The following is a 27,493-nucleotide window of genomic DNA, read 5'->3' on the forward strand; positions in this document are numbered from 1 at the left end:
TCAAACAGGAAGGAGGAGCTGCTGGACCTGAAGCCGGTCAGTGAACAAGCTGTTTATAAACCAACAACATGGGAAGAAGTGGACGATGCACTTTTTGTAGTCCATTATTGTATTTTCTCCAGCGCAGACCCAGGTCACTCATCGGTGCTGATCATCTGCTGTTAATCATTAGCAGGATTATAATGACGTAGTTTAGTGAAGCGGTCAGATTCTCTGAGCAGGGACCGCAGCCCCTGTGTCCTCTCCCAGGGAGCACTACCAGAAACGGCGCTGGATTACCTCCTTGGTTCTCTGGACACCAGAGTGGCAGGTGAGTTGGGAGCTGTGGGCCCACTGAAGGACCTCGGACAGAAGATAGGGTGACAAGAACAAATGATTGGGAGGGCATGAGTTGGTCCTGGATGGCGGCTCTGACTCTCTCCTTGACCTCCCAGGTGAGTGTAGCGCCCAAGCGGGAGGGTGGAAGGATGGTATCAGGGCCAGCAGAGTCCCCCTCTTCCTCCTGGAACTGCCAGGACAGGGCTTCGGGCTTGAAGTTATGAGACCCCGGCAGATATGAGAGGGTGAAGTTGAACCATGTGAGTCAGTGTCGACACTCCTTCAAGGCGAACTTGACTGCGAGAAGCTCTCTGTTGCTCTCGGCCGGGGTCAACTGCTTGGAGAAAAACGTGCAGGGGTGTAGTTTCTGGTCGGTGGCGGCCCTCTGGGATAGGACATCACCGACTCCCACATCGGAGGCGTCCACCTCGACCCCGAACTGCCATTCAGCAGGGCTGTACGTTAACTTTTTCAGCACATAGCACCAGTGCTACAGAGGCTGAGAGTTTTTTAGCACAGGACCAGAGAGTTGTAGCACACCCTAAAAATGCAGAAGAAGCATCTTTATTACCCTTTAACTAATTTTTACATAACAGGCGTTGAAACACTGCCAGTCTAAAGACTGTCTGCTGGCCACTGCTTTGTAAATGGCCTCCTGGCCCTCTGGGAAGTGGCCAGCCATTTTTACACAACCTTGGGCGGGTCAAAGTCATGGACGTCGGAACTATTTTCTGAGAGGGGGGGGGCAGGATTTTTGTTGGGAGGGTCAGGGGAGAGACGCACACAATGATTAACTGGATAAACGGTCCGTGTACGTTGCGGCCATCCAACTTTCGCTTTGAAGTCAACAATCGCAAAAACGAGTCGTTTCTCGTTTTTCGCTTGAAAATAAAATAACGAAAAACAGAAAAATGACTTGTATCCCGTTATTCGTTTTAAAAACGGAAAACGAGAAATGGAAAACGACTCGTTAACTGATATTAGATATTGTGTTTATGAATGGGATTCGGGGATGAAATAACAGTGCCATTTTTCATTCCAGATTTTGCCGTACGTCTTCCACGAAATTACCTGAAAGCCTACTTTGAGACATTTAGAGGGAGCTGTAAAACACTGTTCATAAACGCTCTGACAGCGTCTTACGCTCGCCTTTTGAAGTAAACCTACTGTTTTAAACACGCACCAAAAGCGTTATGACGCGGACATAAAAGCGAAGCCTCTGCCTCTTCGCCGCTGCCATTCAGCTGTTGATCCCGGGAGCCGCTCCGTGAGTCGGTGTCCAGCTCATGGAACCTGCTAACAACAGCGATTAATTAACATAGTGTAGAGTTATGATTAGCGTAATGCGTAAGTCTCTCCTGCTTCCTAGTGGTGCGCAGCCAGGTTTTCAACGTGCGCAAGGCTGAGAAAGAGCGCTCGGATGCCGCGGGGAGGCTGATGGGGGGTGGATGGGAGGGGGTGCGGCCGCACCCCCTGCACCCCTAGTTCCGACGTCTATGGTCGTAGTACCATCGTTCTACACAGAAAGATTTCTTTTTTTTTATGGCTAAATCTGCCCATAGCACCCTGTGCTACAGGGCAGATTCATTCTTAGCACAGGCATGTTTTAGTGTAGCACGTGCGTACATATATGTCGCACTGTACAGCCCTGTTCAGGATCTGGCATGACCACAATGGGGGCCAAGTGAATCATGTCTTAAGGGCCCATGCCTGTCCTGGGCGGCCGACGTCCACCAGAAGGGCACCTTTGAGGAAGTGAGGGAAGTGAGGAGGGCTGCCACCATGCTGTATCCTCGGCTGAAACTCCGGTAGGAGTTGGCAAACCCCAGGAACTGTTGAAGCTGCTTGCAGGAGTCCAGGACAGGCCAGGCAGTGACGGTGGAGACCTTTGCAGAGTCCATCTGCACGGTCCCCCTCCCTATGATGTACTACAGGAAGGAGACAGATGAGGCGTGGTACTCGCTCTTCTACGCGTTCACGAACAGAGGGTTCGCCAGGAGGTGCTTCAGGACTAGCTGGACCTGGTGGATGTGTTCGTCTCTGGACCGGGAGAAGATCAGGATGTCGTCGAGGTAGACTTTGAATTTGTTAAGCATTGTCTTAGCATGTTGTTTCCCAGGGCTTGGAAGATAGCAGGGGCGTTGGTGAGGCCGAAGGGCATCACCAGGTACTCGTGATGGTCGGAGGGGGTGTTAAACAGCGTCTTCCATTTGTCCTCCTCGGGGATCCGGACCAGATGGTAGGCATTACGTAGGTCGAGCTTAGTGTAGATGGTGGCGCCTTCAAGGAGCTCGAAGGCGGATGAGATGAGAGGAAGAGGGTAGCGCTTCTTTATCATCATACTGTTAAGCCCTTGATATTCAATGCACATACGAAGTGTCTTATCCGTCTTTGATGCAAAGAAGAACCCAGCTCCTGCCGGGGACAATGAGGAGTGGAATGTTCACCGCCGGAGAGTCCTTTATGCATTTGTCCATCAACTCTCTCTCAGGGACGGCCAGGGAATACAGGCGGCCTCTAGGTGGAGCAGAGCCGTGTTGGAGATAGATACTGCAGTCGTAAGGTCTATGCGGAGGAAGAGATGTAGCCTTGGCCTTGCTGAACATCGTCCATAATATTCACGTCGGAACTGGAGTCTATAAGCGTGGCAAGACTCTGAGAGCACCAAGGCAACAGCAGTTGGGCTTGTGTGGCTCACCAGGACCTCCTCCTTCACTGGTGAGCCCGGGCTTTTACCGGACACTTGAAGATGAAGTGTCCTCCTTGACCACTGTAGAGACAGAGGTTCCCCACACCGCGTCTCTCTCTCTCTCCTTAGGGGTGAGGCTGGCCCGGCCGGCCAAATGGGCTCGAACTCCCTCGTGGGTTGACCTGCAGGAAGAGATGACGGCCAGGGAGGAGCTGACAGGGAGGAGCTGACAGCCGCTTGATTGGACGTCGATCCAAGCGCCTCTCCCGTCGTCTGGCCTGGATGCGCATGCCGATGCGGGAGACCAGCTCGATGATGCCGTTGAGCGAGGAGGGCTCGTGTGATATAGTCTGTAGCCCCAGAAGGAAAGCGTTGACCTGGGCTGGTTGGTTCCACTCACTCAGCAGGGCTTGGATGAGGAAGTCGACCACGGAGCAGGACCCTTGGCTGAGCCCCAGGAGGCCACCTGAGGCATAAGGACCTTGCGATGCTACTCCGAACACCCTGCGAAGCTCGGTGGCGAAGGTCTGGTAGGACCCGTCAGATGGTTTCTGGTGAGCGCCACCCTGGCTTATTCGGAGGCGAAGGTGTTGGGCTGTAGAGAGAAGAGGATAGAACAGTTTGTGAGGAATGGGTTGCAGCCCTCCGCATCAGCGGCATCACGCTCGGGAACCCCGATTAATTAAGTTGACTGACGATGAAAGAAAACTAAATCTACATACACTTTGATTTCTTTACCTTGTGAATTTCAAATTGGTCCTGTACCTCATAACATATTAACATGATTATAATGCAGATTTTTTGTTCCATTTTCATTTCATTTGATCCATTATTTAAATTTTTGCTTGTTTTAACTGTATTTTCCTGTTGTAACTGTACTTGCCTCTTTTAAACTGTAAGGCAACCTTGAGTGTTAACAAAGGCACCCTGAAATGAAATGCATTATTATTATTATTATTATTATTATTATTATTATCTATCCATCCATTTCTACTGCTTATTATTATTATTATTATTATTATTATTATTATTATTATTATTATTATAATAATAATAATAATAATAATAATAATAATAATAATAATAAAGATACTTCTAAAAAGTTCCTACCATATAAAGTATTAGTCAGCCCTTTGCTGAGTTGCATTACAAGCATCTAGCACTTCCTTTGTATATTTTAAGCATTTCTGTTCTCACTCAAACGTGAAAAGAAACCATCATGGAATCACCAAATAGCTACCACCAGGGGAGCAGAATACACAACCGCATGCCATCTTGTTGAAATCTTCTAGTCGGAGGCACACTTCAGAACTGTCTGACTATTGTGAGACTTTGTTCAGTTTGAAATTGTTCATGTTTGACCAACAAATGTCTTTATTACATTCGAGCAATTGAAACCACACACAGCTTAAACAAGGGAGACTATTGTAGGCAGCGCTCTGATTGGAAACAGATTCAACACACACACACACACACACACACACACACACACACACACACACACACACACACACACACACACACACACACACAGAATTTGCACTATTTACAAAAAAACTTAATGCAGACTCCAACAGCCACACAAACTCATAGACTTCCTTTTCCCACGTAAAGTCTGTGCCAATGTGTATTTGTCTTTGCATTGTTCTACAGCCTGGAGGGACTGTTTGGGTTATCAGTCATTTTGCTTTTTAAAGGGGACACTCAGGCTTGGAGTATGAGCCTCAGAGCACTGACACAAATCTGTTTTACATGAGGACTGCGTCTGTGAATGAGTCTCCCCGTCCAGACCAGGAGGAGAGGCGACTCCATATCTGTAGTGACACACACACGCACGCTGCACACCACACAACTCCATGCGTAATTACACATTGTATGGTTCCATGTATCTCCGTATCCATGGCAGCCACACAAACTATTTCCATATGCATCTGGCAAAGTCATCCTTGCTCTGTGGTAAACCCCCGTTGCCATGACGACGGTGGGTGTGGCGAGGGCTAGGGTGACGGGTCATGGGCGGAGGAAAAAGTGTTGAGGAAGGATCATATGGGGACACGTACAGAGAAACATAACAGGAACATTTGGTGTATGTTTGTGTGTGTGTTGATAAAAAACAGAGAAGAGGGATACATGCATATTCAATTAATGTAAATCCATAAGAGGAAAAGTCCTAGCGCGCGCACACACACACACACACACACACACACACACACACACGCACACTACACAAAGTCTTTGTTTTAGAAACCAGGAAATGATGCTGTTCGAAAAGAGAGGAAGGAAAGAGCAGGAGACAGAAAATCAAATAGAGAAGCCATTTTTTTGTGGGCACTGGTAAACTAGGCGCAGGGCCACTGAGCTGAGTAGGAACACATTTTTCCATGGAAAATCTTCGTTTTCTCTCCATGCCACTCTTTTTTTCCCTCCATGTTTTTCTAAGTATGCTTTATGGTATCTGGTCAAAGTGTTATAAATATCAGGCAGTAGTACTCTAGTAGAAAAAAGGAACATCATCTTTAGTCAATCATTCTGTGCACACTTGTGTTTAAAAACAATAGTGAAATAAAGCCTGATCTCACAAAGACAAGCAAAATGACCAATGGAATGGAAAATCTATTTGGATTTTCTGTCGAGGTGAACGCACAAATTGGTTCTATAGAAATATGATTTAATCAAAGTGAGCATAGGGAGGAGGTTAGGGTGTACAGATGGGCCTAACATGGGCTTTAAACCCAGGAGTCCTGTGTGAAACCTATAGTTATTATTGATTTATTTTAAATTATGTAAAGACATTTCTTTCCTAAACCTAACCAAGTACTCTTCTTACCTAGACCCAACACTATAGTTTTCTTGCCTAGACCTAAAAAAGTAGATTTGTTGCCCAGACCTAACAATGTAGTTTTGTTTGTATTGGTTTGTATTGCCTTATTGGTTCTTTTTCATAGCAATGATTTTTCAATAAAATAATCCCTGCTCAGGCAGCTGCCCCCGCGACCCGGTACCGGATAAGCGGAAGAAAATGGATGGATGGATGGATAATCCTGTTTAAAAATAAACAGGATATTTTCATCAGGTTATTATATTGCTCTTTCTAATAGACTACACCAAAACACACAAACTTTCTGAAGTGAGAAAGTTGCAGGTTGACATTTAGATTGGCTGTTTCTCCCTACTGGATTACATTACATACATGTTATGTCTGTAATCATCACATCCCTGGGAAGGAAAACTGCTTTCTCATATTTTTCATGAAAGTTATGTCACATATTCAAAATTTTATGACTTGTGGAAAGGCCATTTATTTTCTTTAGGGGAGGTTTAATTTTAGCAGAAAGTCTCCAAATGTTCCCTGCCAACACAATAATAATAATACATTTTATTTGTAATGCACTTTTCATTGTTAAGAACGATCTCAAGGTGCTACAGAGTAAAACAAAATTAAAACAAAATTAAAACAGAATTAAAGCAGGTTTAAGGACAGCACAAAAAGAGCACAATTTAACTAAAATACTTTTTAAAAAAGAAAAGTTTTTAGGCCCTTCTTAAAGGAGTCAATGTTTTGCGGAGCTCTCAGGTGATCAGGGAGGGAATCCCAGGGCGGCTGAACAGAAAGCCTGATGTGAGGAGTTCTTTGAGGTAGGGAGGGGCATTTCTGTGGGTGAGAAGAGAGGTTTTATATTTAATCCTCAATGAAACAGGAAGCCAATGAAGTGAATGAAGGATGGTGTGATGTGATCAAACTATCATATCTGTCGCCATTGTTTGTGCTGTAAGCACTGTTAGCTGCTAGCCACAGCCTCAGACGGATTAACGAAAAGGATTGATTGAATTAAAAATTTGACGTGAGTTTGGTTGATGACTTTTTTTAGGAGGAGGATTGAGCCCTGAATAGCTTCAAACACTAAACAAGCTTAAATAGCTATCCATTCGGTTGAACATTTGCAAGTGAAAGCTCTGAAAAGTTTGCAATAGCATTTTTGAGCTTTGATTATGTTGTTACACTTGAGTAAGAATTATTTTACATGATAAATTCCACCCAAACATTGTTGTATGTCAGGATAGCATTTTTTTGCAATGCAGTTGTGAAGCAACAATGCAAAGCTCAATGGTTTAGCCTACAGGATTGCATGACAGTGTTCATCTGCCTCACGCCAGGCTACTAGACGCTGCTGTGTAATCTAATATTTATCCAGAAAATGCGATAGAACTGCTGTTCCAGAGGAAAGCAAAGTACAACAGGTGTGTCTATCTGGGACGTAGGGTCGTTTTTCACAGCTTGATGATAAAGAAGGCTGAACTGCAACACAATGGGGCCTTAAAACAAAATGTGCAGGGTAATTATAATGTATCCTGCCAGGAAGGGCTGCTGGACAGTTTGAAGATATTGTTGAACTTAAGACACACTGCACTGAAACCACCCAGTAACAAAAACCATCCCAGTCGCCAGGAAAAAATGTGTTTTTTGCAAACCAAGAACATATTTAATGACACTGTTTTTGTATTTGGCTCAGGCAAGTGTTGTAATACAACAAGCGATGTCCAGGGAAAAGGAATGTAGTATAATGGGTGGCCGTATTGAAATTTATGTGGTATGGGATTTACATGGTACAACAATGGGCAAAACAGGTGGGAACAAACACAGGACTTTCATCTAGGAGGCCCTCTTCGTGTCTCGTACGACATCAAATTATTGATCAATTATCAATGCTAGTTATATGCAAGTTTTTACTTATAATGCAGCATTTCCTAATCATTTCAGCTAAGTTGTCATATAATGCTGTTACATTATAATTTCAACACAGACCATGATCTTTTTTCCAACCATAACCAAGTAGTTATGTTGTCTAAGATTAACCAATCATTCCACGATGTTAACCATTTGGCATTCTGTGTTTCAAGTGTGATACAATGTGTATGAGACGTTGACATTCAACATATCCTGTGGTTTGCAGAAAAGTACAATGTACAATTCTTGCGACTGCCATAATATCAAAATGCTATGACTTTCATCAGTCTTGTATGGCGACACACTGGTTTTTATTTATTTTTATTGTGAATAATTTGCATGTCGATATTACATACTGTATTTAAACTGTTAAGGACATGGCCAGAAAGCAACACTTTTTTTTTGTCCAAAACGAGGTCGATTTGTCTGCACTTTCTTATGTGTACTACACAACAAAGGATTCTCCGCCCTGTGTGTCTTTTATGGTCGACTACAGGGGCTAGAGAAAGTAACATGCATCAACACTACCACAGTGCCGCCCACACACACACACACCCACATACTCTCCAGTAGCTCTAACACACTCTGACACGCCTTGTGACACCTTTGCGCAGAGCTGACAGCGATAGGTCCTCTGAGATGTTTATAGTGTTACAGCACACCCAGTTTAAAGGTCCCTCTATGTTAACACTCATTCATCAGAGTAAAAAATCCTGCTCAGGCGCAGTCAATCAAGACATATCAGCGGTCTGCTAAACTTGTGACTTGCCAGTAGATATCAACCTCAGGCTGTTACAATGATAGGTGTAACAATCACTTTAAGCATGCGACTGGTGATGAAATCCTCATTACCATTGATTGAGATGAATGGAATGAATGGCAGGCGTGCCATAATACGGTTACCACCCTCTGCTTAGTGAATAATTGAAACTCAAAATGAGATTAGTTTACCTCTTGACAGACAGGAGATGTTGTTGTCATTGCACATAAATGGAGTATTACTCAGGTTGTCCAAATGAACCCGCAGATTTAAGTGTGTTTGTTGAAACAATTACTGGTTTAGTTTGAGTGATCATACAAATGATGTTGGGACTTTAAAATTATTATTTTCAGAGTATTGACTGAAAATCATGAGTGTTCTAAAAATCTAACATCCTACCAATATTCAAATCAAATGCAAATAAATGCTAAATGTAAACTTTTCTGAATTAAACATTGCCTATGCATCATGACTGCATTTGGTTTAAAAAGGCATGCAAGGTCACTGAACTATTGTCATGTTGGAAGTATTTTTTTGCCATTAGTCATTCGGTTTGGCCAGAATAATAAGAGTCATAGGATCAGCCAAAGCGTATTTCATAATTCATGGTGGAATCACAGAAATTCAATTATCTTCCAAGCACTCTGAGAGTGATCTGCTCCTGTTTGTGTGACTTTTCAATTGACATCCCACATGACTCTAAACCTGGTGATCAAATACGATCAACATGTTTCACTGCAGTCATGTGCATTTCACAAAGCAAAGCAGTTCCCTTTGGTCCAGTTTATTTGTCTTACTTATTGGATTTTCCCTTGTGGTAAAAGCTCACACTCACAACACCATATCAGTATTGCTGTATATAATGTTGATAGTCCGAGTCTGCCCCCAATGCCCCACTTGTAGGCTGGCATCCGTTTGGACTGAAGGAGTGGAATTTTACTTCGGTTTGTTTCCATACTAATAATGAGGCCAAGAGCCAATGGCCGGGAAGGAAGAAGGTTAGAGAAGATGGAGGATATGGTGGTGGAGGGGGTTGGATTTGTAATGCCAAGACTCATTAGTCATCATGGTGAGGGACTGGAGGAGGAAATAAATGGGGGAGGAGAGGAATGCAGGGCCAGTATTGGTGGAAGGACAGTTGAAGGTTGAGCCACCATGTATGGTGCTAAAGTTACATGCTGCATGGTGGGAAACATGCTGCAGTTCCAGTGCAGGCAGGGATTATAGGAGCTATAGTGGCTTTGTTATCAGTGTGGTGTAAGAATTCTTTGTTTACAAAGTGAGGGGTTCTCCCAGGTCCCAACAGTTATGAATTTGTTTATAGAGACAAATGATATGTAAGTGTTATCAGAGGTGCGTGTTGTGTAGACAGCTAGACAAACCACACAGTTGTAAACAAGCATAATTAAACGTTGCCTAGAGTTCATAGTTTTTTAAAAGCCTCAGGCTCAATGGCGTTAACCTAACATACCTCTTGTTTGACAGCAATGAAAGACAGCTGGTTAGTGCAGTTCACCTGGTTTGCAGATAGAAGTATACAAAACTGTAGGCCCTACATGTCATTATATGCGGAACAATGCAGCTGAATCATTTTGAGCCCTAAAGCATCCAACACCGATGGCAACGGTTGTGCTCAAATGTTGACATATAGGCATGCTAACGTTTAGATTTCCCAAGTGCTGCTCACATTCATTATTGTTCTGTGTTGGTGTTTTAGTGAGAACCAGGAGTAACAGTGCTAACAACTGAGCTTGATGGTGCATGCTAGCACACCAAGAGAACGATGCTATGTGGTATACACTCTGATATCGAGCTGCTTTTATTGCAGTGTTTCTGTGTTTATTTAAGTAATAGTTTGACAGTTTGGGATGTACACTTGTTTGCTTTCTTGCAGAGTTGGATGAGGTATGAAGCTACAGCTAGCATCTGGTAAGCTTAAGCCTAGCTTAGCAAAAACAATGGAAAGAGCTCAGAAGGTAAAAAACAACAGCCTGCCAACACCTTTAATTCTTGCCAATTACCATATGACATTAACATAATAAACCCATGATGCATGCAACGGTTTCTCACTCCCAACTTTTAAATGTGGCAGATTGGTCAGTGGCCCTATGCTTCAAACTAGAAAATAAAAACAATACAAATAGAATTCTGTAGTTGAAAGAAATGCAGCAACAGGAAAATATATGAACTATTGTAAAGACTGTGCAGTAATGTTGTAGATTTAATGTATGAGACATGCGAACGTGACAGTGAAAACTCATGTCAAACTAGTAGAAAGGAAAGAAAAATGGTTGTTGAATAGATGTAAAGTGTTGCCAAATGTACTGTAATTAGATGTTCGAAGAGAAATAAGCAGTTGCCACCTTACACACACACACACACACACACACACACACACACACACACACACACACACACACACACACACACACACATACACACATACACTACACACTAAACTTGTTCTGATATAGGCTATAGCTAGTCCTGGATAAAAGATGTTTTTTTTTCTTTTACCCGGATCCGTTGAATCAGCTGTGGTGTGTTTGCATAGTTTTGGAGACACACACACACACACTCAAACACACACACACACACACACACACACACACACACACACACACACACACACACACACACACACACACGCACACACTCACACACACACTCTTTGACAACAGAGAAGCCTGTAGAGAGACCAGTACAGGTAATGGCTTTGAGTGACTGGACGATGTGTCATCGAAGTGTAATGTTACAGCCCCGCCTCCCTCTCTCAACCAGGCTGACAGCCAATGGCAGCTCAGGACAGTCCCCTCCCACATCCACAGGCTTTAAAATGCCTCAGTAGTTTCTTCTCTTTTCTATCCACACCGGTCTCTCCCCTCTGCCTGCCTGCCTGCCTGCCTGCCTTACTTGCCAACCAAGCCATTTGGTCTGACCTTCCCAGACTAATTTCATCCAAAAGAAAAAGAAAACCTCCAGATTTCAGAATGACCAGTTATAAGAGCAGCTACAGTGTGAAGAGTTCAAGCGGCCCACGGAACTTCAGCAGCAGGTCCTACACTGCACCAGGCGGGCTCAACACCCGCACGAGCTACAGTGTCAAGAGTAGCTATGGAGGAGGCAACAGGGGCTTTGGAGGCATCACCAGCTCCTCTGCCTATGGCCTGAATTCAAGCATGGGTGGTGGAGGCATGGGCTTTGGTGGTGGCATGGGTGGTTCAGGCTATGGTGGTGGCATGGGTGGTTCAGGCTTTGGTGGTGGCATGGGTGGTCAGGCCCCCATCACCGCCGTAACAGTGAACAGGAGCCTGCTGGCCCCCTTGAACCTCGACATTGACCCCACCATCCAAGCTGTCCGCACCCAGGAAAAGGAGCAGATTAAGACCCTCAACAACCGCTTCGCGTCCTTCATTGACAAGGTAAGAGCTTGTAATAGAAGGCAGAACGATTCAGTTTCTCTGTAGTGGTGTTGTCTCTTTCTCACACAGAAAGTGCTTTGGGTGCATGGAAAGCTCAGTCATGGTGTAGAGAAAAAGTTTCTTGCCTGTGCTGTGACATTGTTATGCAATATTTGATATAGAGGTCCATTTGTTTGCCACATGTCTTGCAATGCTGATTTCCACACTTTTGCTGCATGATTTATTCTCCTGTGCTCTTGTCAGCTCCCAAGAATGCAGTGAAAATGTGCCCTAGTTCGAAGTTAGGGTTAGGCTATTTTTTTGGCTCAGGCTAGCCTTGAATGGTGATGAAAAACAGACTTGCAGAAAGAAGAGACTGAGAAAGACAAATAGAGAGAGAGAAGCAAAGGGTGTGTCAGGGCAGAGCTCAGGGCTTGTGATACGAGTTACCTTGGGAATGATCCCTCCCTTAGCTGGGGTGTGGCTCTTTCTGCTGCCCTGGTGGCCCCCACCCCTCACACACACACACACACACACACACACACACACACACACACACACACACACACAGTCAGTACTGAATGCCATTGTTACATTGTAGACAAAACCTTATTTCCTCGGTGACACATTTTAAAAGGAGTGTCCAATGTTGACTTTTAATCATTCAAATCAGCATGTAATACTCAGGATTGTGTCTGTCCTCCGAAGCTCAGCAGTGAGTTAATATTTAAAAAGGGTTTCATGTTCCGGGCAACGGCAGCTGACTGTCTACATATCAGCTCTCCACCTCCTCCTCCTGGTGCAATGATTAAAAGAACATAAAGTGCAATTTGCATACATCCACACAAAGGAGATAAAAGTATCTTGTGGGTGGCTGTCCTTTCAAAAGCACTTTATTATCTGTATTTACTGCAGTTCTAATGAGAAGCTCTTGGTGAGATCTCACCTGTAGAGTGCAGTGTATCAGGAGTGCAGTGAGCAGGGTCCATTGAGCTCACTACCTTGCTTTTGACTGTTCACAGATATGGAAAATCCCCCATCCAGCATCACCCCTCCCCCCAGCTATTATGTCGCCCTCACTTTCTCTCTTCACCTCCTTTCCTACTCTCTGCCCTCCTCTCATCACATCGATAACACAGTTAAATATTTACCTTCCCACCATCTGCCTCCGGATACAACTTCCCTTCCCGTCCCCCTTCTCTGAGGGTATTTGCCTTCTTTGGCAGCGAACCTTGCTGTACAAAAACAGGAAGACATGATGAAGAAGGGTTAACCAGCCCTATTCGTCAATTGGCAGCTTTTTTCCGACCGCGTCTTGTTCTCCCTCCTCCCTCCACCCCCTGCCTCGTGTCAGGATGCACGTACGTCAGGCCTTCCTTTGGAAAAGCACGGCCAGTCTGGAAACACAGCAAACAAGCCGCTTCCAAAGTTAGATAAGCAAAACAAAGACTGTAGCCGGTGAAATGGCAAGGCCAGCCGTAATGATTGAGTGATCAGATGGCGACGTTGTTTCGTCAGGGCAGAGACTGCAGTTACATTGAACCTCTAATGTATTTATTCATAACTGATTAGTCTTCTCATATTTGTTACAGTAAACAAGCATGTAACTGGCTGATTACTAATGGCAACAAATAACCCTAATACTTCCCTCCCCTCTTTATCTACACGTCAGGTTCGCTTCCTGGAGCAGCAGAACAAGATGCTGGAGACCAAGTGGAACCTGCTGCAGGGGCAGACCACCACCCGCTCCAACATCGACGCCATGTTCGAGGCCTACATTGGCAACCTGCGCAGACAGCTTGACGGCCTGGGCAATGACAAAATGAAGCTGGAGGCCGACCTGCACAACATGCAGGGTCTGGTGGAGGACTTCAAGAACAAGTAAGTGTGGATTGGGACACTGAGTGCTCAAAACGACCTGTTACATGCAGGCTCAGGCCTATAAAGATATACACATGGTTTATCAGCTTTTTTCATTTAGGTTGAACATTTTCAATATGCCCCCAAAACGTAATTCATGAATAAAATACAGATGGATTTTTCAATGTGCAACACCTCAAGTCAAATTTGTGCTTTAAAAGCAGCCTTGTTGCACATTGAGTTAATCTTTTTGTGGACTACTCCCTACATCTGTCCATTGTCTTGCGTCATAGCACAAACTTTAGGGAATTACTGCACTGAGGAAGCATCTTCTGAACACCCACTTCATGACATTGCATGTGACTGAAGGTACATTTTTACAGAGCAACAGCATTGTACACACAAACACAAACAGGAACAAAGGTGGCACACATATTAGTTGTCAGTTGTCCACAAACAAATGAAGTGTACCAGCTGAGTTCAGAGGAGCCCCGAGGGAGAAATATCATTCACACTTCTCAGCTTGGCCCTGAGTCAACCCAGGCAAATGACAAAATTAGAGTTAGGGATGGACTGCTAGCACCTCCTGGTGTTACTCTGCGGTATAATCTACACAGCAGCATGAGATGAGGCTGTTTGAATATTCAAAATCCAACCGTGAACTGTATTTTTTCTCTCTCTAAGGTATGAAGATGAGATCAACAAGCGCACGGAATGTGAGAATGACTTTGTCCTCATCAAGAAGGTGAGCATCATAATTTACTACTTACCCTGAAAAGCTGCATTCTTCTAAACTAAGATTTACTGAAATATTCAATATAATCTGATCAAAAGGGACATTTGACACAGGACTAAGACTAAATAAAAAATAGCTGACAACATTAAGGGAAAAATCGTTTTGACTAAAAGTTGATTTGTCATTAACAAAAACTGTGAAGGATAAAAATGACTAAAATGTGACCAGACCAAACTCTAAAAGAGTTGTAACAAACTCTTTCATCATTTCCAGGATGTCGATGAGGCCTACATGAATAAGGTTGAGCTGGAGGCCAAGCTCGAGAGTCTGACAGATGAGATCAACTTCCTCAGGTCGATCTATGAGGAGGTACGGACACACAATGCGTTTTGTTTGTTTGCCTACTTTTTTCTCAGCACCTATTTTGCAACTCTGTACATCTCTTGTGCAGTTCACGCTGGATCGCTAGATGGGTTTCCTCAGTGACAGGGGAGTTCATTTCTGTCTCTTCTTGTGCGTCTCCAGGAACTTCATGAGCTCCAGAGCCAGATCAAGGACACTTCAGTCATTGTGGAGATGGACAACAGCCGTAACCTGGACATGGACTCCATTGTGGCTGAAGTCAAGGCTCAGTATGAGGATATCGCCAACAGAACCCGCTGCGAGGCAGAGACATGGTACAAATCCAAGGTGATTGAGAGCCCTTCTTATGTTTCAGTTTCTGTCTTCTCTTAATCTAGAAAGGTACATATGGTGACTGTTGCAAACCCTACTTGCCATGAGTACCTTTATACTGAAAGAAAGGTCAATCAGGTGAATCATTTCACGAGTCAGAACATGCAGTGTTCTCATCAATAGGGTTTTGTTTTGTTTATTTAGTATGAGGAGATGCAGACATCAGCCAACAGATATGGAGATGACCTGAGGTCTACCAGGACAGAGATCGCAGACCTCAACCGCATGATCCAGAGACTCACATCAGAGATTGATGCCGTCAAGGGACAGGTATGGAAAAAAAATTGTTTGGCTTCCTGGTATATGATATATAGTTTGTTATTGTCAGTTCATAATATGGGGAGTGGACAAAGATTGATGTTTTGGGGGGGATCTTTTATTCTCCCAGCGTGCCAACTTGGAGAACCAAATCGCTGAGGCCGAGGAGCGTGGTGAGATGGCAGTGAAGGATGCCAAATCTCGCATTAAGGACCTGGAAGAAGCCCTGCAGAGAGCCAAGCAGGACATGGCCCGCCAGATCAGAGAATACCAGGACCTGATGAACGTCAAGCTGGCTCTGGACATTGAGATCGCCACCTACAGAAAACTCCTGGAAGGAGAGGAGGACAGGCTGGCGACAGGCATCAAGGCTATCAACATCTCCCAACAGAGTAGTGAGTCATCTTCGCAGACCTCCACTTCATTGTCTTTGTATTGACTGAAGTCAAATGCTTTAATTTGATTTTTGTTTTGTTTTGTTTTTGTTGTTGTCAGTTCCATAGTTTTCCTTGGGTAACTGTTTTTTCTCCATTCTCTCAACAGCAAGCTATGGTGGTTATCCCATGGACAGCATGAAGAGCAGCTACTCAAGCGGCTATTCCAGTGGTTTAAGCAGCGGCTATGGAGGTGGCAGTGGCGGATATGGCAGTGGCGGATATGTCAGTGGCGGATATGGCAGTGGCATGGGTGGCTTCAGCGGCGGCAGCGGCAGCGGCTTCAGCGGCGGCAGCGGCGGCTACACCACCACCACCCAGTCCAAGAAGAACATTATTATCAAGACGATTGAGACCAAGGACGGCAGAGTGGTGTCCGAGTCTTCTGATGTCATCGAGGATTAAGCAGTCTAGTTTAGATGTGCAACTACCTGTCTGCTATTATCCCCCCCCCCCCCAAACATTGAAGTAAAATGCTTGCAAGCCACTCTCCAATGGAGCCTCATCATTTTTTCCATACAGCAACAAATGATTCACAACACTACCAAAGATCTGAAAGTGACCAAAGAATTTATTTTTTATGTCCGATGTCTGACTGTGTTTACTACAAAAATATCGTTTTGTCTCAGAAAGTGAGATAACTATGAAGTACGTATATAAATATAAAACACTCCCTTGAAAATCATTGCAACAGCTACATGAAGGGTTGTTTCCTTGTCAAAGGAATGTGAATCTAGTGAACGTTGTCAACCATTGTCTTAAAATTGCCTGCTACAGTAGGCAGTGCGTGTCTTCCCTGTGCACAGTTCGCCCGCACATCATACTGTTGTCCTGAGGTGCTGTTTTTGCTACCAAACCAAATTAAAAAAAAGTGTTTACCAAAAGAACATGATGTGTTTGTGTACATTTTTAATGCTGATGACTCAAAGAGCAATGTCTTTGTAGTTATTTCAAATTTAAATTTACTTTAATTCCAATAAATCTGACGGAATATTTAAAAGTGCAGTCTAGAAACAAATCAGGGACTTTTTAGCCATGTGCTTTAATCACAGGGGAAAATAAATTTGCATAATCGTAATTTATATTTTTTAAATTATTATTATTGAACACTTAAAGGAGCAATGTGTAGCATATAACCTATTATTAACCTATAATAATTGGCAGGAATGGATAGGTGTACAGCCACCAGAGTTCTCATAAACGTTTGGACCTGTTTTCAGCCAACACTGATCTTCTAAATGCTTGGAAAACTTTTCGGCCACCGTATTCCTCCGAAACACTAACTTGTGAGAATGTTTTTGAACTGTAGATCTCCTGGTTCAAAAGGTTGGGTGCAATCTGCAACCTCACCACCAGAGGTCACTAAAACATACAGTCAAACCACACCGCCGTCAGTATTAGTATTGCGAGGCTGATCTAAATTAAGGTGAGGGTTAGGAACTATGAAATCCTGTTTCTTTTGAGATAATAGTAAAGTAATAACCTAGAATCAACTCATGAGTGGGCCTGAAGTTTACGATTAGGAGAGAAATTTACATTTTATTAAGATTTAATAATTGAAAACCTTTTCTTAATGAATGGTGCAAAATCCTGACGGCTGTCTCACGTTTGTGACTTCAAACACACTGCTGGTCATTTAAAATTTGCTGATTTTAAAAAAATTATTAATTACTTAATTTCTGGCTGTGTTTAGATATTGATAATTCAATCCGAAACATTCAATACAGTCAGTACTGTGAGCAGTGGTCACAGTGCCTTCTCTCTACTGTCTCGACCTGTACTGTACTAAAAAGAAAGTTCAGGAAAAAAGCCCAGCAGAAGATGTTCTTTCTCCACCAGCTTGGGAACTTCAATCTGCTTCAGGAGCTGCTGATACGCAATAATCCAGTCTGTTCTCCGCATGCCCATCACTGGGTTTGGATCAACCACCAAACAGGACACACACAGACAATCATCCAGGATTTAAATCATCTCCAGGAATCGTACAAATACTGTACATAATCCTCAAGTCCATGTACGTCCATTCAGAATGTATTTGTTTTGTTGACAAAAGTTGACAAAAACGTTACTTTTTAGTTTTTACTTTGGATTAAACCAATTAAAATGCTGTATTTTTTTACATGTAATTTTATTAAATTGACTCAAGTTAAATTTCTGATTCAGTTCAAACTACACTTTTTTTTCATGAAAAGTGAATCAATATATTTTCTTTAGTTACAAGGCAATTACAACAGTTACAATACATTTACATCCAGGGCATTTAGCAGACTCTGGTCCAAAGTGACTTACAATAAGTAGTCGAAAGAAAGAAAGTATAACATATCATCACCGATAAAGTAAGAGCGAAAAAAATGTGTTAGGTCCTCATCTGAGAAAAATAGTAGCTGTTCAGCAAGGATACCTTGCCTTGCAACAACAGCTATGATCACCACAGTAATTTACTTTGGGACTCACCAAATTCAGCAATTAGGCCACAATTGTAAGATTTCCAGGAAACAACAGCAAACCTGTAAACACTATGGGAAAGATGAGATTTCACATTTTAGTCTTTTGTTGGTATAGCACTGGTGTGTGTGTGTGTGTGGGGGGGGGGGGGGGGGGATACGCCAAAAAAAGACTTCGATGGCTGGTCTCTCTTCAACTGTTTGCTTAAAAACAAAGGTATTGTCCGGAGTTTTGCTCAACCAATGTAACTATATATAAGCTAAATATATACTAAATATAAACTATAGCTATAAACATGCATTGGCGTTGTTCCAACTGATTCGGCCGTTTGCCTTCTCAAATAAAGCGCCTACCATTAATTACATTAGTTGACGGCCGTACATGTGAGAAAGGAGCTATTATAAAGTTTTATAAAAGTTTATAAAGTATTATTAAGTACTACACAAATGAGCCCCATCACAACACACTACCATTATATTGTCCCTATATCATAAAACAATATTAAAATAACTTTGCAATTGTCAAACAGAGGCAACAAACGCATTGTGACCACCTGGTTTAGCTAGCTTTAACTGTGCACAAGCACAGTCATCTCAAAGTTGTCCATCCTCAGAATCAGAACCAGAATCAGAATCAGGTTTATTGCCAAAGAAAGTTTTCACTTGCAAGGAATTTGTCTTGGTGTGTTTGGTGCATACAATAAACATGTAATAAAAAACAGAAAAAGTACTGCCACCAACCATAACATTTGGTGAAAAACACTTATTTTGATTGAAATAACACAATTCTGAAAAAACACAAAAGAGATTCCCTGGGCCAAAGACCATCAAATTCGAAGCGAGGTAGTGGCGGACGAAAAAAATGCTGGCACGAACAAGCTGATGTGACGTCGTGTGGTTACATGAAATGTGAACCTCTGGTTTAAAGTAAAATACTATTTAAGTTGAATTGTTGTCTGAATTTGTTCGAGGGGGTTCAGTATTTGCTTTAAGGCAAACAGGAAAAAAGAGGTTGAAACCAGAAACCATGATTCTCACTCAGTCTAATGTAAAAATTCACTTTAAATGAAAGACACAGCAGTTTCACTTTTTCAGTGTATTACAGTAGAATAACTTTTAATTATAATTGGATTGTGTTTTTTTTAATCAAGATGCAATCATAACCAAAGCCACTACGGTGTGGAGCTTTGAATGGTTATGAGTGCATGCAACACAATATTTGGCCTCTGGGGGGCGGTGTAATCCTAAATCCTCTCAGGGCATCACTTTTGAAAGATTAACATACTTTTCAGGAAGAAAGACAGTGTAAACATGCAAATATTATTGAACCAACCTTTGTATAAAAAAACCAATCATGAACATTAAATAGATTATATAGTGAGTAAATACTAAGAGTTCATATAAAGTAAATATGAAAATATAAGCAACACACTATTAACCCCCCAGTTCTTTTGTTGGAAGCCGAAGGATAAACCAGAGAACTCTTCAGTTCACAGATATAGAATTTATTCAGGTCACAGTAAAGTATGGCAGCGCTGGGCTCGGCGTGGCAGAGCTCCTACAGGATCTCTGTCAGAGCGAGCCCCGTTTCTGGGTGCTGGTCACATTATATCTTCTTGGACTGGGACTGCCCCGTACAGAGGTTGGACTTTCACACAACCGAGGCTTACTGGTCAGTTATCTCTGATGTGAACTTATAGAAATGTAATTTGAAACATGTATGGGTGTTTTCCTTGAGGCGTGTATCTATTCTAGCAAACCTAACTGTCAGATCTAAGTGGGCATTGAAGATTCAACGGGTTCCTGCTTATCAGGTTAAAATGTCACACTGTTCTAATGAGAACAACCAGTGATTTATATGAGTTCAGTGAAAAAGTACAATTCTAAAGTGAACAAATTAAAAGCCAATTCTAACAACACGTAACCACAGAAAGTGAATGAATAGGACTCAGTTAGTCACATATCCAACACTTACAAAGAATGAGTAAATTAATTATTCACATCAACTCACATTATAAAAAGGGATGAGAGGTCAAGGTCCTCATTGAGGCCAGGGTGACTGGTGGTCTTAAGAGCTAGACAACTAGAGAACACCCAGTATCACGCTAAGCTCCCTTCAAACCCAATGGTAGTCCCATTGGGTCGTCCCAATGGACAGCATGACAATGGTACAATTATATAATGCTTTTCTAGTCTTTTTTCGACCACTCGCAGTGCTTTACACTCCATTCAGTGTATTTACCCATTCACACACATCCATACACTGACAATGGCGGTAGAGGAGCCGCCTGCACATCAGCATCTAATATAATCTAACTCATTCACACACATTCACATGCCGATGACAGCCTTCGGGGGGAATTTGGTGTTCAGTATCTTGCCCGAGGACACTTGTGGACTGGAGGATCCGGGAATTTAACTGCCAATTGGATAATGACTCCCTCCACCTCTGAACCACAGCTGCTAAAGCTGAGAGAGAGAGCTAAAGCAGCTACACAACATGGCCAAAAACCCAAACTGGATTTCTAAGAATTTTATACTCTGCCAACACCCATGTTTTTGCTCTTTTTATATGCTGCCAAAAGTCCACAGAAATTTGGAAAATCCACCTGTTTGGACAGAATTTGTCCAGATCAAGCATATTCTTTACAGGGGCTATTTTCAGAACCCCCAGGGATCAGACGGACTAAACTAGTCACAAGTTTTCCTGCTTTCAAAACAGACTCGTGTCTTAGCGACCTAATAACTTTTGATGTGTTTAGTAACAAGTTACATACGATCACCAGTTTCATAAATTGTAACACTAATCATGTTGAGTACAGACTGTAATGTATGCAGGCTTCACTAAAAGGAAGCTAAGAGACGGAGTAGCCGGAAAATAGATATGCCATTCATACTGGGAATCGGGGACGGACTGGGACCAAAAATCACCCCTGGCATTTTGGCCCAGACCAGCCCACCACATAAGCAGGTCTATCAGAAAAAAAATTAGGGTGAACCGGGATGGCTCAGTGGTAGAGTTGGTTCCCCATGTGCTGAGGATGGGTCCTCACTGCAGCAGCCCTGGGTTTGAATCCGACCGACAGCCCTTTCTGCAATGTCATCCCCATCTCTCTCTCTCTTTGACTAAAGTTTTTTTGGCCAGTCCAGTGTCAATTGAAAAAACAATGGGCCGCTGATCTAGGCCTACCACTTTTATAAAAAAAAAAAGTGTCGGTAGTGTCAGCCCAAAACGCAAGTCGGCCCATATGCCAGATGGACAGTCCCTTGCTCCCTATGGCTAAAATGATATAGAGGCACAATATGGATGTGCTTAAATCTTAAAACTGTATTGAGGTATTGAGGTAATTAGTTTTGATGCCAGAGGTGGGGGCAAAATCAAATACCTCATAGAAAGACAGGCATATTGGTCCCATGCCCTTAAATCCACCAGTTACCATTGTCTCAACAAGGACCTCAACCTTTCATCTTAATAGAATGAGTTGATGTGACAAATCAATTTACTCATTATTTTACATGTTGGATATGTGACTAATTGCATTATATTCATTCACTTTCTGTGGTTATGTGTGTGACTAAATTATTCATATTTACTCATTATATAAACTGTTAGTATTCACTCACTATATTATCTATTTAGTGTTCATCGTGTATGTTTTTATATTATTGATTGTATATTTCACTATGAAGTCTGTCTTCCATTGAAAAGTATGTTTATCTTTCAAAACACATTGGGCCCTAGTTGCGTAGACCAGCGCAGGGTGGCGCAGCCAGCGCAGTGCAAGTTTCGACCGCGCAGCCTTGCGCACCGTCAAGGTGCGTGTCCACAGGGGCGATTTTAAACGCGTGTGGACGCGCCGCTTCCCAGTATTGCACGCTTGGCAGGCTTGGGAGGCGGGGAAACACCGCTGCCTGTGGTGCGTGTCCACAGGCAGCGGTGTTTCCCCGCGTCCCATTCATTGTCTATGTGAAAAGCTGTGCAATGCATTCTGGTAGCGTCGCGGCGAATGTCGAGAGGCGGCGCGCGAGTTGGCCGCTCCTCATTTGCCTAAAGTTGAAATCGAATCTACTTTATGCTAATCAGAGGCGCCGGGCTCGACTCGCCGCCTCGCGAACGCTCGCAAAAATGTGTTGTTTAAAGGAGAGCGCCTGTCAATCATCCTCTCGTGGCAACCTGCCAAGCGTGCAATACCGGGAAGCGGCGCGTCCACTCGCGTTTAAAATCGCCCCTGTGGACACGCACCTCACGCATTAAAGGTGAGGAGAGGAGCTCGTTTGATTGGTGAAGATCTGAATCGGCTGTATTAATCCCAGTCCACGCCTCGTCTCCTCCTCGTCTCCCACTCACGCCTTCTTCTCCTCCCTCTTTCCCACTTGCGCCGGTGGGCGAGACGGGAGGTGTGCCTGCGCGCGAGCCTGCGCGAGCCTGCGCGAGCCTGCGCGGTGCACGAAACTTGCAAAGTCCAGGCGGACACACCCCGTCGGCGTGGAGCAGCTGCGCTGAAAGCTGACTGCGCCTGGTCTACGAAACTAGGGCCCATTGAGTGAAGGTCATGGACTTACACCGCCCCCCAGAGGGCAAAGATTGTGTTGCATGCACTTACAACCATTCAGAGCTCCATACCAATAGTGTCTTTAGCTATAATTGCATGTTTGTGCTCTGTGTCTCTACACCCTGAGGAAGGTGTAAAGCCGAGACACATCTGTGTTTTTTAAAGGTTTGGTAGCCCGTATTAATGAGTGCCTGGATTCATTTTTTTTCGTAAATGTCCAACTTTTTTATTATGCAGAAAATAACATTTAACTAGGGGTTCGTCATACTTTTACTCCAGACCCCCATGCAATAACATCATGAATATATGAGCATTTTAAATTCAAGTGGAGGCTGAGTCTCTCATTGACCACAGTTAGAACGTTGCTATCGCTGGTCTATTGCTGACTCGACCGGTTAGTTAGTTTGTTTTATTGCGTGACTTTGGTGGTGATTTAAATGGTTAATTAAACACCAAAGTCACATGATAACCTCACAGCAGTAAAATGATTGTATTTGTCAATAAAGTTGCTTTAAAGAGAGCAATTTAACGACTGTTTCTCGTTTAACACAGGATACTACTTAACAGCAACTCAAATGCATCCAGTTCTAGTGTCCTGTTCTAGTGTTGTCTTGGACCCTGTCTCGCTAATGGGTGAGGTGAACCGGATGTCTGGAGGGCTATTCATGTTGGCCTGATAAGTGACTGCCTGGCTGGTGGGTCTTCACAATGGAACAGTGAATGTTCCTCTTCTGTACAGCTGTTTATTTATGCTACCAATATTTTTTGATCCCTTACATGAATTATCCAGAGGGTTCAGAATCTCATCATTAGTATTGCAAATATTAAGTTTCTGTCTGTTTCTTTTTGAACCGTGCGTACACATAGACAACTGGCTACATCGAGGACGTAAATGTTTACATACAGAGCTAAGTCCAATATGAATGCTCCTTGGTTTGACCCCCGAGTGACCGAGTGTTTACCCAAAGCTTGTACATACAGCTGCATTAAGTAACGACTGATCTGTTTGCTCATACCGTTTTTGCAACACGTTTATTGCATACCATGACACCAATGACATGTGAATACATCCAGATGGAACCCTCAGAGACATTAATAACGACTGTTTACAATTTGGGATTGACGCTACAGCGCTCAAAAAACGTATGCCCTTCGGGGGTCAAACAACAAAGGTAACACCAATGACACCCCTTTATACCTGTGCCTGCAATAGGGCAGCAACATTCAGTGGACAAAACCAGACATTACAACATAAATAGAAAGCAGGAAATTACACATACATATAGTTTCCTCTAGAGGGCACAAAGCAGAAACAAGACCATGAAAAACAGTACCGAAGTACCGCTTCCGGATTTGTGTGGTGTAATGTATGTTTTTGTTTGTTAGTTCAAGCTAAAATGCACTTGCTACAAGCGCAATTTTCAGCTATGAAATATTTTGATGACATTACAGCTGCACGGTGGTGTAGTGGTAAGCGCTGTTGCCTTGCAGCAAGATGGGCCTGGGTTCTACTCCTTCAGTTATTATGGTCCATTGGCACTCCCTAGTGGGGAAATCAAGAGAGTGAACACATACACACACATACACTATAATACGGCCAGGGCCATAACAAGTGGGTGATGTCCACTATGAGGTTGTGTGCTTGGACAGGGGCGGGCAATGCCGATATACCACCTCAACCTCCTCAAAGCATGGAGAGAGGCGGTACCCAGAGATATGAGTTGGGGCCTGAGGTGCCACAATCTAACAATCCCCCCTCACTCATTTCTGATGACCAGCCCAATCTCCAGACCTGAACCCCTGAAAACCTCTGGGATGTGATCAAGGTGGGGGTCATAAGCATCAAACAAAGCCGGGCTGGTTTCATTTTGCACCAGGAGTGGTATGAAGTCACCAAGAGAGAGAGAGACTGGTGGAGAGATGCCAAGATGCATGAAAGCTGGGAATAAACATCAGGGTTATTCCATCAGATATTGATTTATGAACTATTCATATTAGTATTGTGTTGTTTATTATTATTATTATTATTATTATTATTAATAATAATAATAATAATAATAATAATAATAATAATAATAATAATAATAATAATGAAAAAACACTGGATCTTTTTATATTATGACCAGTTGTCAAAGTTTTCTGAAAGTAAATGCTGTAAATGTCAATATTGTTATTTGGATTTTGGAAAAAATGTTGTCATTAGTCATTAGTTTATAGACTAAAGTAAAAATGTTGATTTTACTTGAACACACTATAAATAGTAAAACCACAGAGCTGACACCCTACATTATTGTGTGTTCTTTTTTTCCCACTACATCAGACAACTTTTTAAAAGTGTTGTTATTGATGTTGTTTGTATTCTTCTAAGTTTTATTTAAGAAATTCTGCCTATTTAAATTAGCTTTTGTCATTTTCTCCTTGTTTTGCACACATTGTCTGGAATCAGGTGAGAAGCTGGTAAGAACCCCTACATAACAGGGAATCAGATTTTTAAAAAGGACATTTCGTTAATATATTACAATATAATATTGATATATATTTGAATAATCAAGTTTCCAACCAAACTATGTGTGGTACAATTTGTACTTCTGCGCTACAAATGTTTACTTACTAGCACCAGTGCCAAGCGAACAGCCCTGCTTTCTTCCATCACGCTCCAACTGAATCAAAATTCTCGATGATTTGAGTCATATCTCCTTGCTGGTTAGCGCCTCCTGCTGCCAACATGTGCTGTGGAGACTTCCCATGCACTACCACTAGCACTTGGGCTCGGTTCATACTTGACGACTTCAGTCTCACCAGGGCTGCTTGAAATATCGCCCTTCATAATTCTTCTCACTCTAAAAGTTGACCGTAGATTTGATTTTCCTCAGGAGTAAGGGGTGTTATGTGTTCATGAACTTCACCTTAGCAGGCAGATATTTAAAGAACAGACTTGGAAAGGAAAGGCATATTTTTAAATTACATGTGACTTAATTTGTTAAGTATTTTCATTCAAATTTGTGATAGTATGCCTGTTTTTAATTAAATTAAAAATAATTTCATTTAAAAATATATATTTGAGCGCTTCCTCCTCCGTACCACTAGAGAGAGCTCACGTACCACCAATGATACATGTACCACAGTTTGAGAACCAGTGAAATACAGTAGATTACACAGAACATAATAATAAATACTAGATGAAGAGGCTGGTTCACCATGTTCACTGGGGGCTGTTTGAGATGAGGTAGATTGAGAGGTTGGAGTCTCTTCTAAATACTTCATTGGAGAATCTGTTAGAATATGGATACACAAGACTTTAATACAAATAAAGACATGCATAGCGCCTACACCTACAAAACACTTACAAATTAATATGCAAGGTTTAAATGATTAACATTTTAAATCAGATTAATCACAGGGTTAATCACGATTATTCACTATTCGTAAATATACCTGAATAATTCCCATTTCCTCTGTATATTGTATATTGTAGGAATGGAAAGATGCACTGATCTTTTTTTTTCAAACCGAGTAAATATACTTTTTGTAAATTTTAGTAGGTCTACTTGCATATAGCGAGTACTGATATGAGTACTTGACAATACCATTACAGTTCTAAAAATAACTTTGAAAACTTTTAATTTTGTGTTTTCCTGATATGTTTCTCTATAGTATAGAAAATGATATACTATAAAAAAAACAGATCCCCATCCTAACTGTTATGCTAGTGTGTCAGCTAAACCGTGGATCACACATAGTGCGAAACTACATTCACTGTTTTTCCAAAAGTATTGGCTCACCTGCCTTGACTCGCATATGAACTTAAGTGACATCCCACTCTTAATCCATAGGGTTTAATATGACGTCGGTCCATCCTTTGCAGCTATAACAGCTTCTTCTGGAAGGCTCCACAAGGTTTAGGAGTGTGTTTATGGCACTTTTTGACCGTTCTTCCAGAAGTGTATTTGTGAGGTCACACACTGATGTTGGAGGGAAGGCCTGGCTCTCAGTCTCCACTCTAATTCATCCCAAAGGTGTTCTATCGGGTTGAGGTCAGGACTCTGTGCAGGCCAGTCAAGTTCATCCACACCAAACTCTCTCCTCCATCTCTTTATGGACATTGCTTTGTGTACTGGTGTACAGTCATGTTGGAACAGGAAGGGGCCATCCCCAAACTGTTCCACAAAGTTGGCAGCATGGAATTGTCCAACATCTCTTGGTACGCTGAAGCATTCAGAGTTCCTTTCACTGGAACTAAGGGGCCAAGCCCAGCTCCTGAAAAACACCCCACACCATAATCCCCCTCTACCAAACTTTATACGTGACACAATGCAGTCAGACAAGTACCGTTGTCCTGGCAACCACCAAAGCCAGACTCATCCATCAGATTGCCAGATGGAGAAGGGTGATTGGTCCCTCCAGAGAACGTCTCCACTGCTCTAGAGTCCAGTGGTGGCGTGCTTTACACCACTGCATCCAACACTTCGCATTGCACTTGCTGATTTATGGCTTGGATGCAGCTGATCGCTATGGAAACCCATTCCATGAAGCTCTCTACACTGTTCTTGAGCTAATCTGAAGGCCACTTGAAGTTTGG

The 27,493-nt window shown here is 42.8% G+C and overlaps 2 protein-coding genes across 2 annotated transcripts; one reads left to right on the top strand and one right to left on the bottom strand.

Annotated features, from left to right (window-relative positions):
• Positions 1–3,118: 3,118 nt before the first annotated feature.
• Positions 3,119–13,560, bottom strand: LOC311017212 (uncharacterized protein). Its single transcript, XM_084015431.1, has 2 exons — positions 13,046–13,560; positions 3,119–3,602 (listed from the first exon to the last, which is right to left on the bottom strand). Exons 1-2 carry the CDS (start codon positions 13,149–13,151, stop codon positions 3,133–3,135), a joined length of 576 nt encoding a protein of 191 aa, XP_083871557.1. The 5' UTR covers positions 13,152–13,560; the 3' UTR covers positions 3,119–3,132.
• On the top strand, positions 11,365–16,804 carry krt8 (keratin 8). The gene is made up of 8 exons (XM_084015388.1): positions 11,365–11,915; positions 13,567–13,775; positions 14,439–14,499; positions 14,764–14,859; positions 15,016–15,180; positions 15,370–15,495; positions 15,614–15,878; positions 16,027–16,804. Exons 1-8 carry the CDS (start codon positions 11,484–11,486, stop codon positions 16,320–16,322), a joined length of 1,650 nt encoding a protein of 549 aa, XP_083871514.1. The 5' UTR covers positions 11,365–11,483; the 3' UTR covers positions 16,323–16,804.
• The last annotated feature ends 10,689 nt before the right edge of the window (positions 16,805–27,493 follow it).

The sequence above is a fragment of the Eutrigla gurnardus genome (assembly GCF_963514095.1).
Source record: "Eutrigla gurnardus genome assembly, chromosome: 8".
NCBI classification, from domain to species: Eukaryota; Metazoa; Chordata; class Actinopteri; order Perciformes; family Triglidae; genus Eutrigla; species Eutrigla gurnardus.

Coding starts and splice junctions, on each gene's coding strand:
- krt8 (XM_084015388.1), top strand. CDS start 11,484: ATGACCAGTTATAAGAGCAGCTACAGTGTGAAGAGTTCAAGCGGCCCA. Junction 11,916..13,566: donor TCGCGTCCTTCATTGACAAG/GTAAGAGCTTGT, acceptor TCTACACGTCAG/GTTCGCTTCCTGGAGCAGCA. Junction 15,879..16,026: donor CAACATCTCCCAACAGAGTA/GTGAGTCATCTT, acceptor TTCTCTCAACAG/CAAGCTATGGTGGTTATCCC.
- LOC311017212 (XM_084015431.1), bottom strand. CDS start 13,151: ATGTCTTCCTGTTTTTGTACAGCAAGGTTCGCTGCCAAAGAAGGCAAA. Junction 3,603..13,045: donor CGGAGGCAGATGGTGGGAAG/GTAAATATTTAA, acceptor TTCTCTCTACAG/CCCAACACCTTCGCCTCCGA.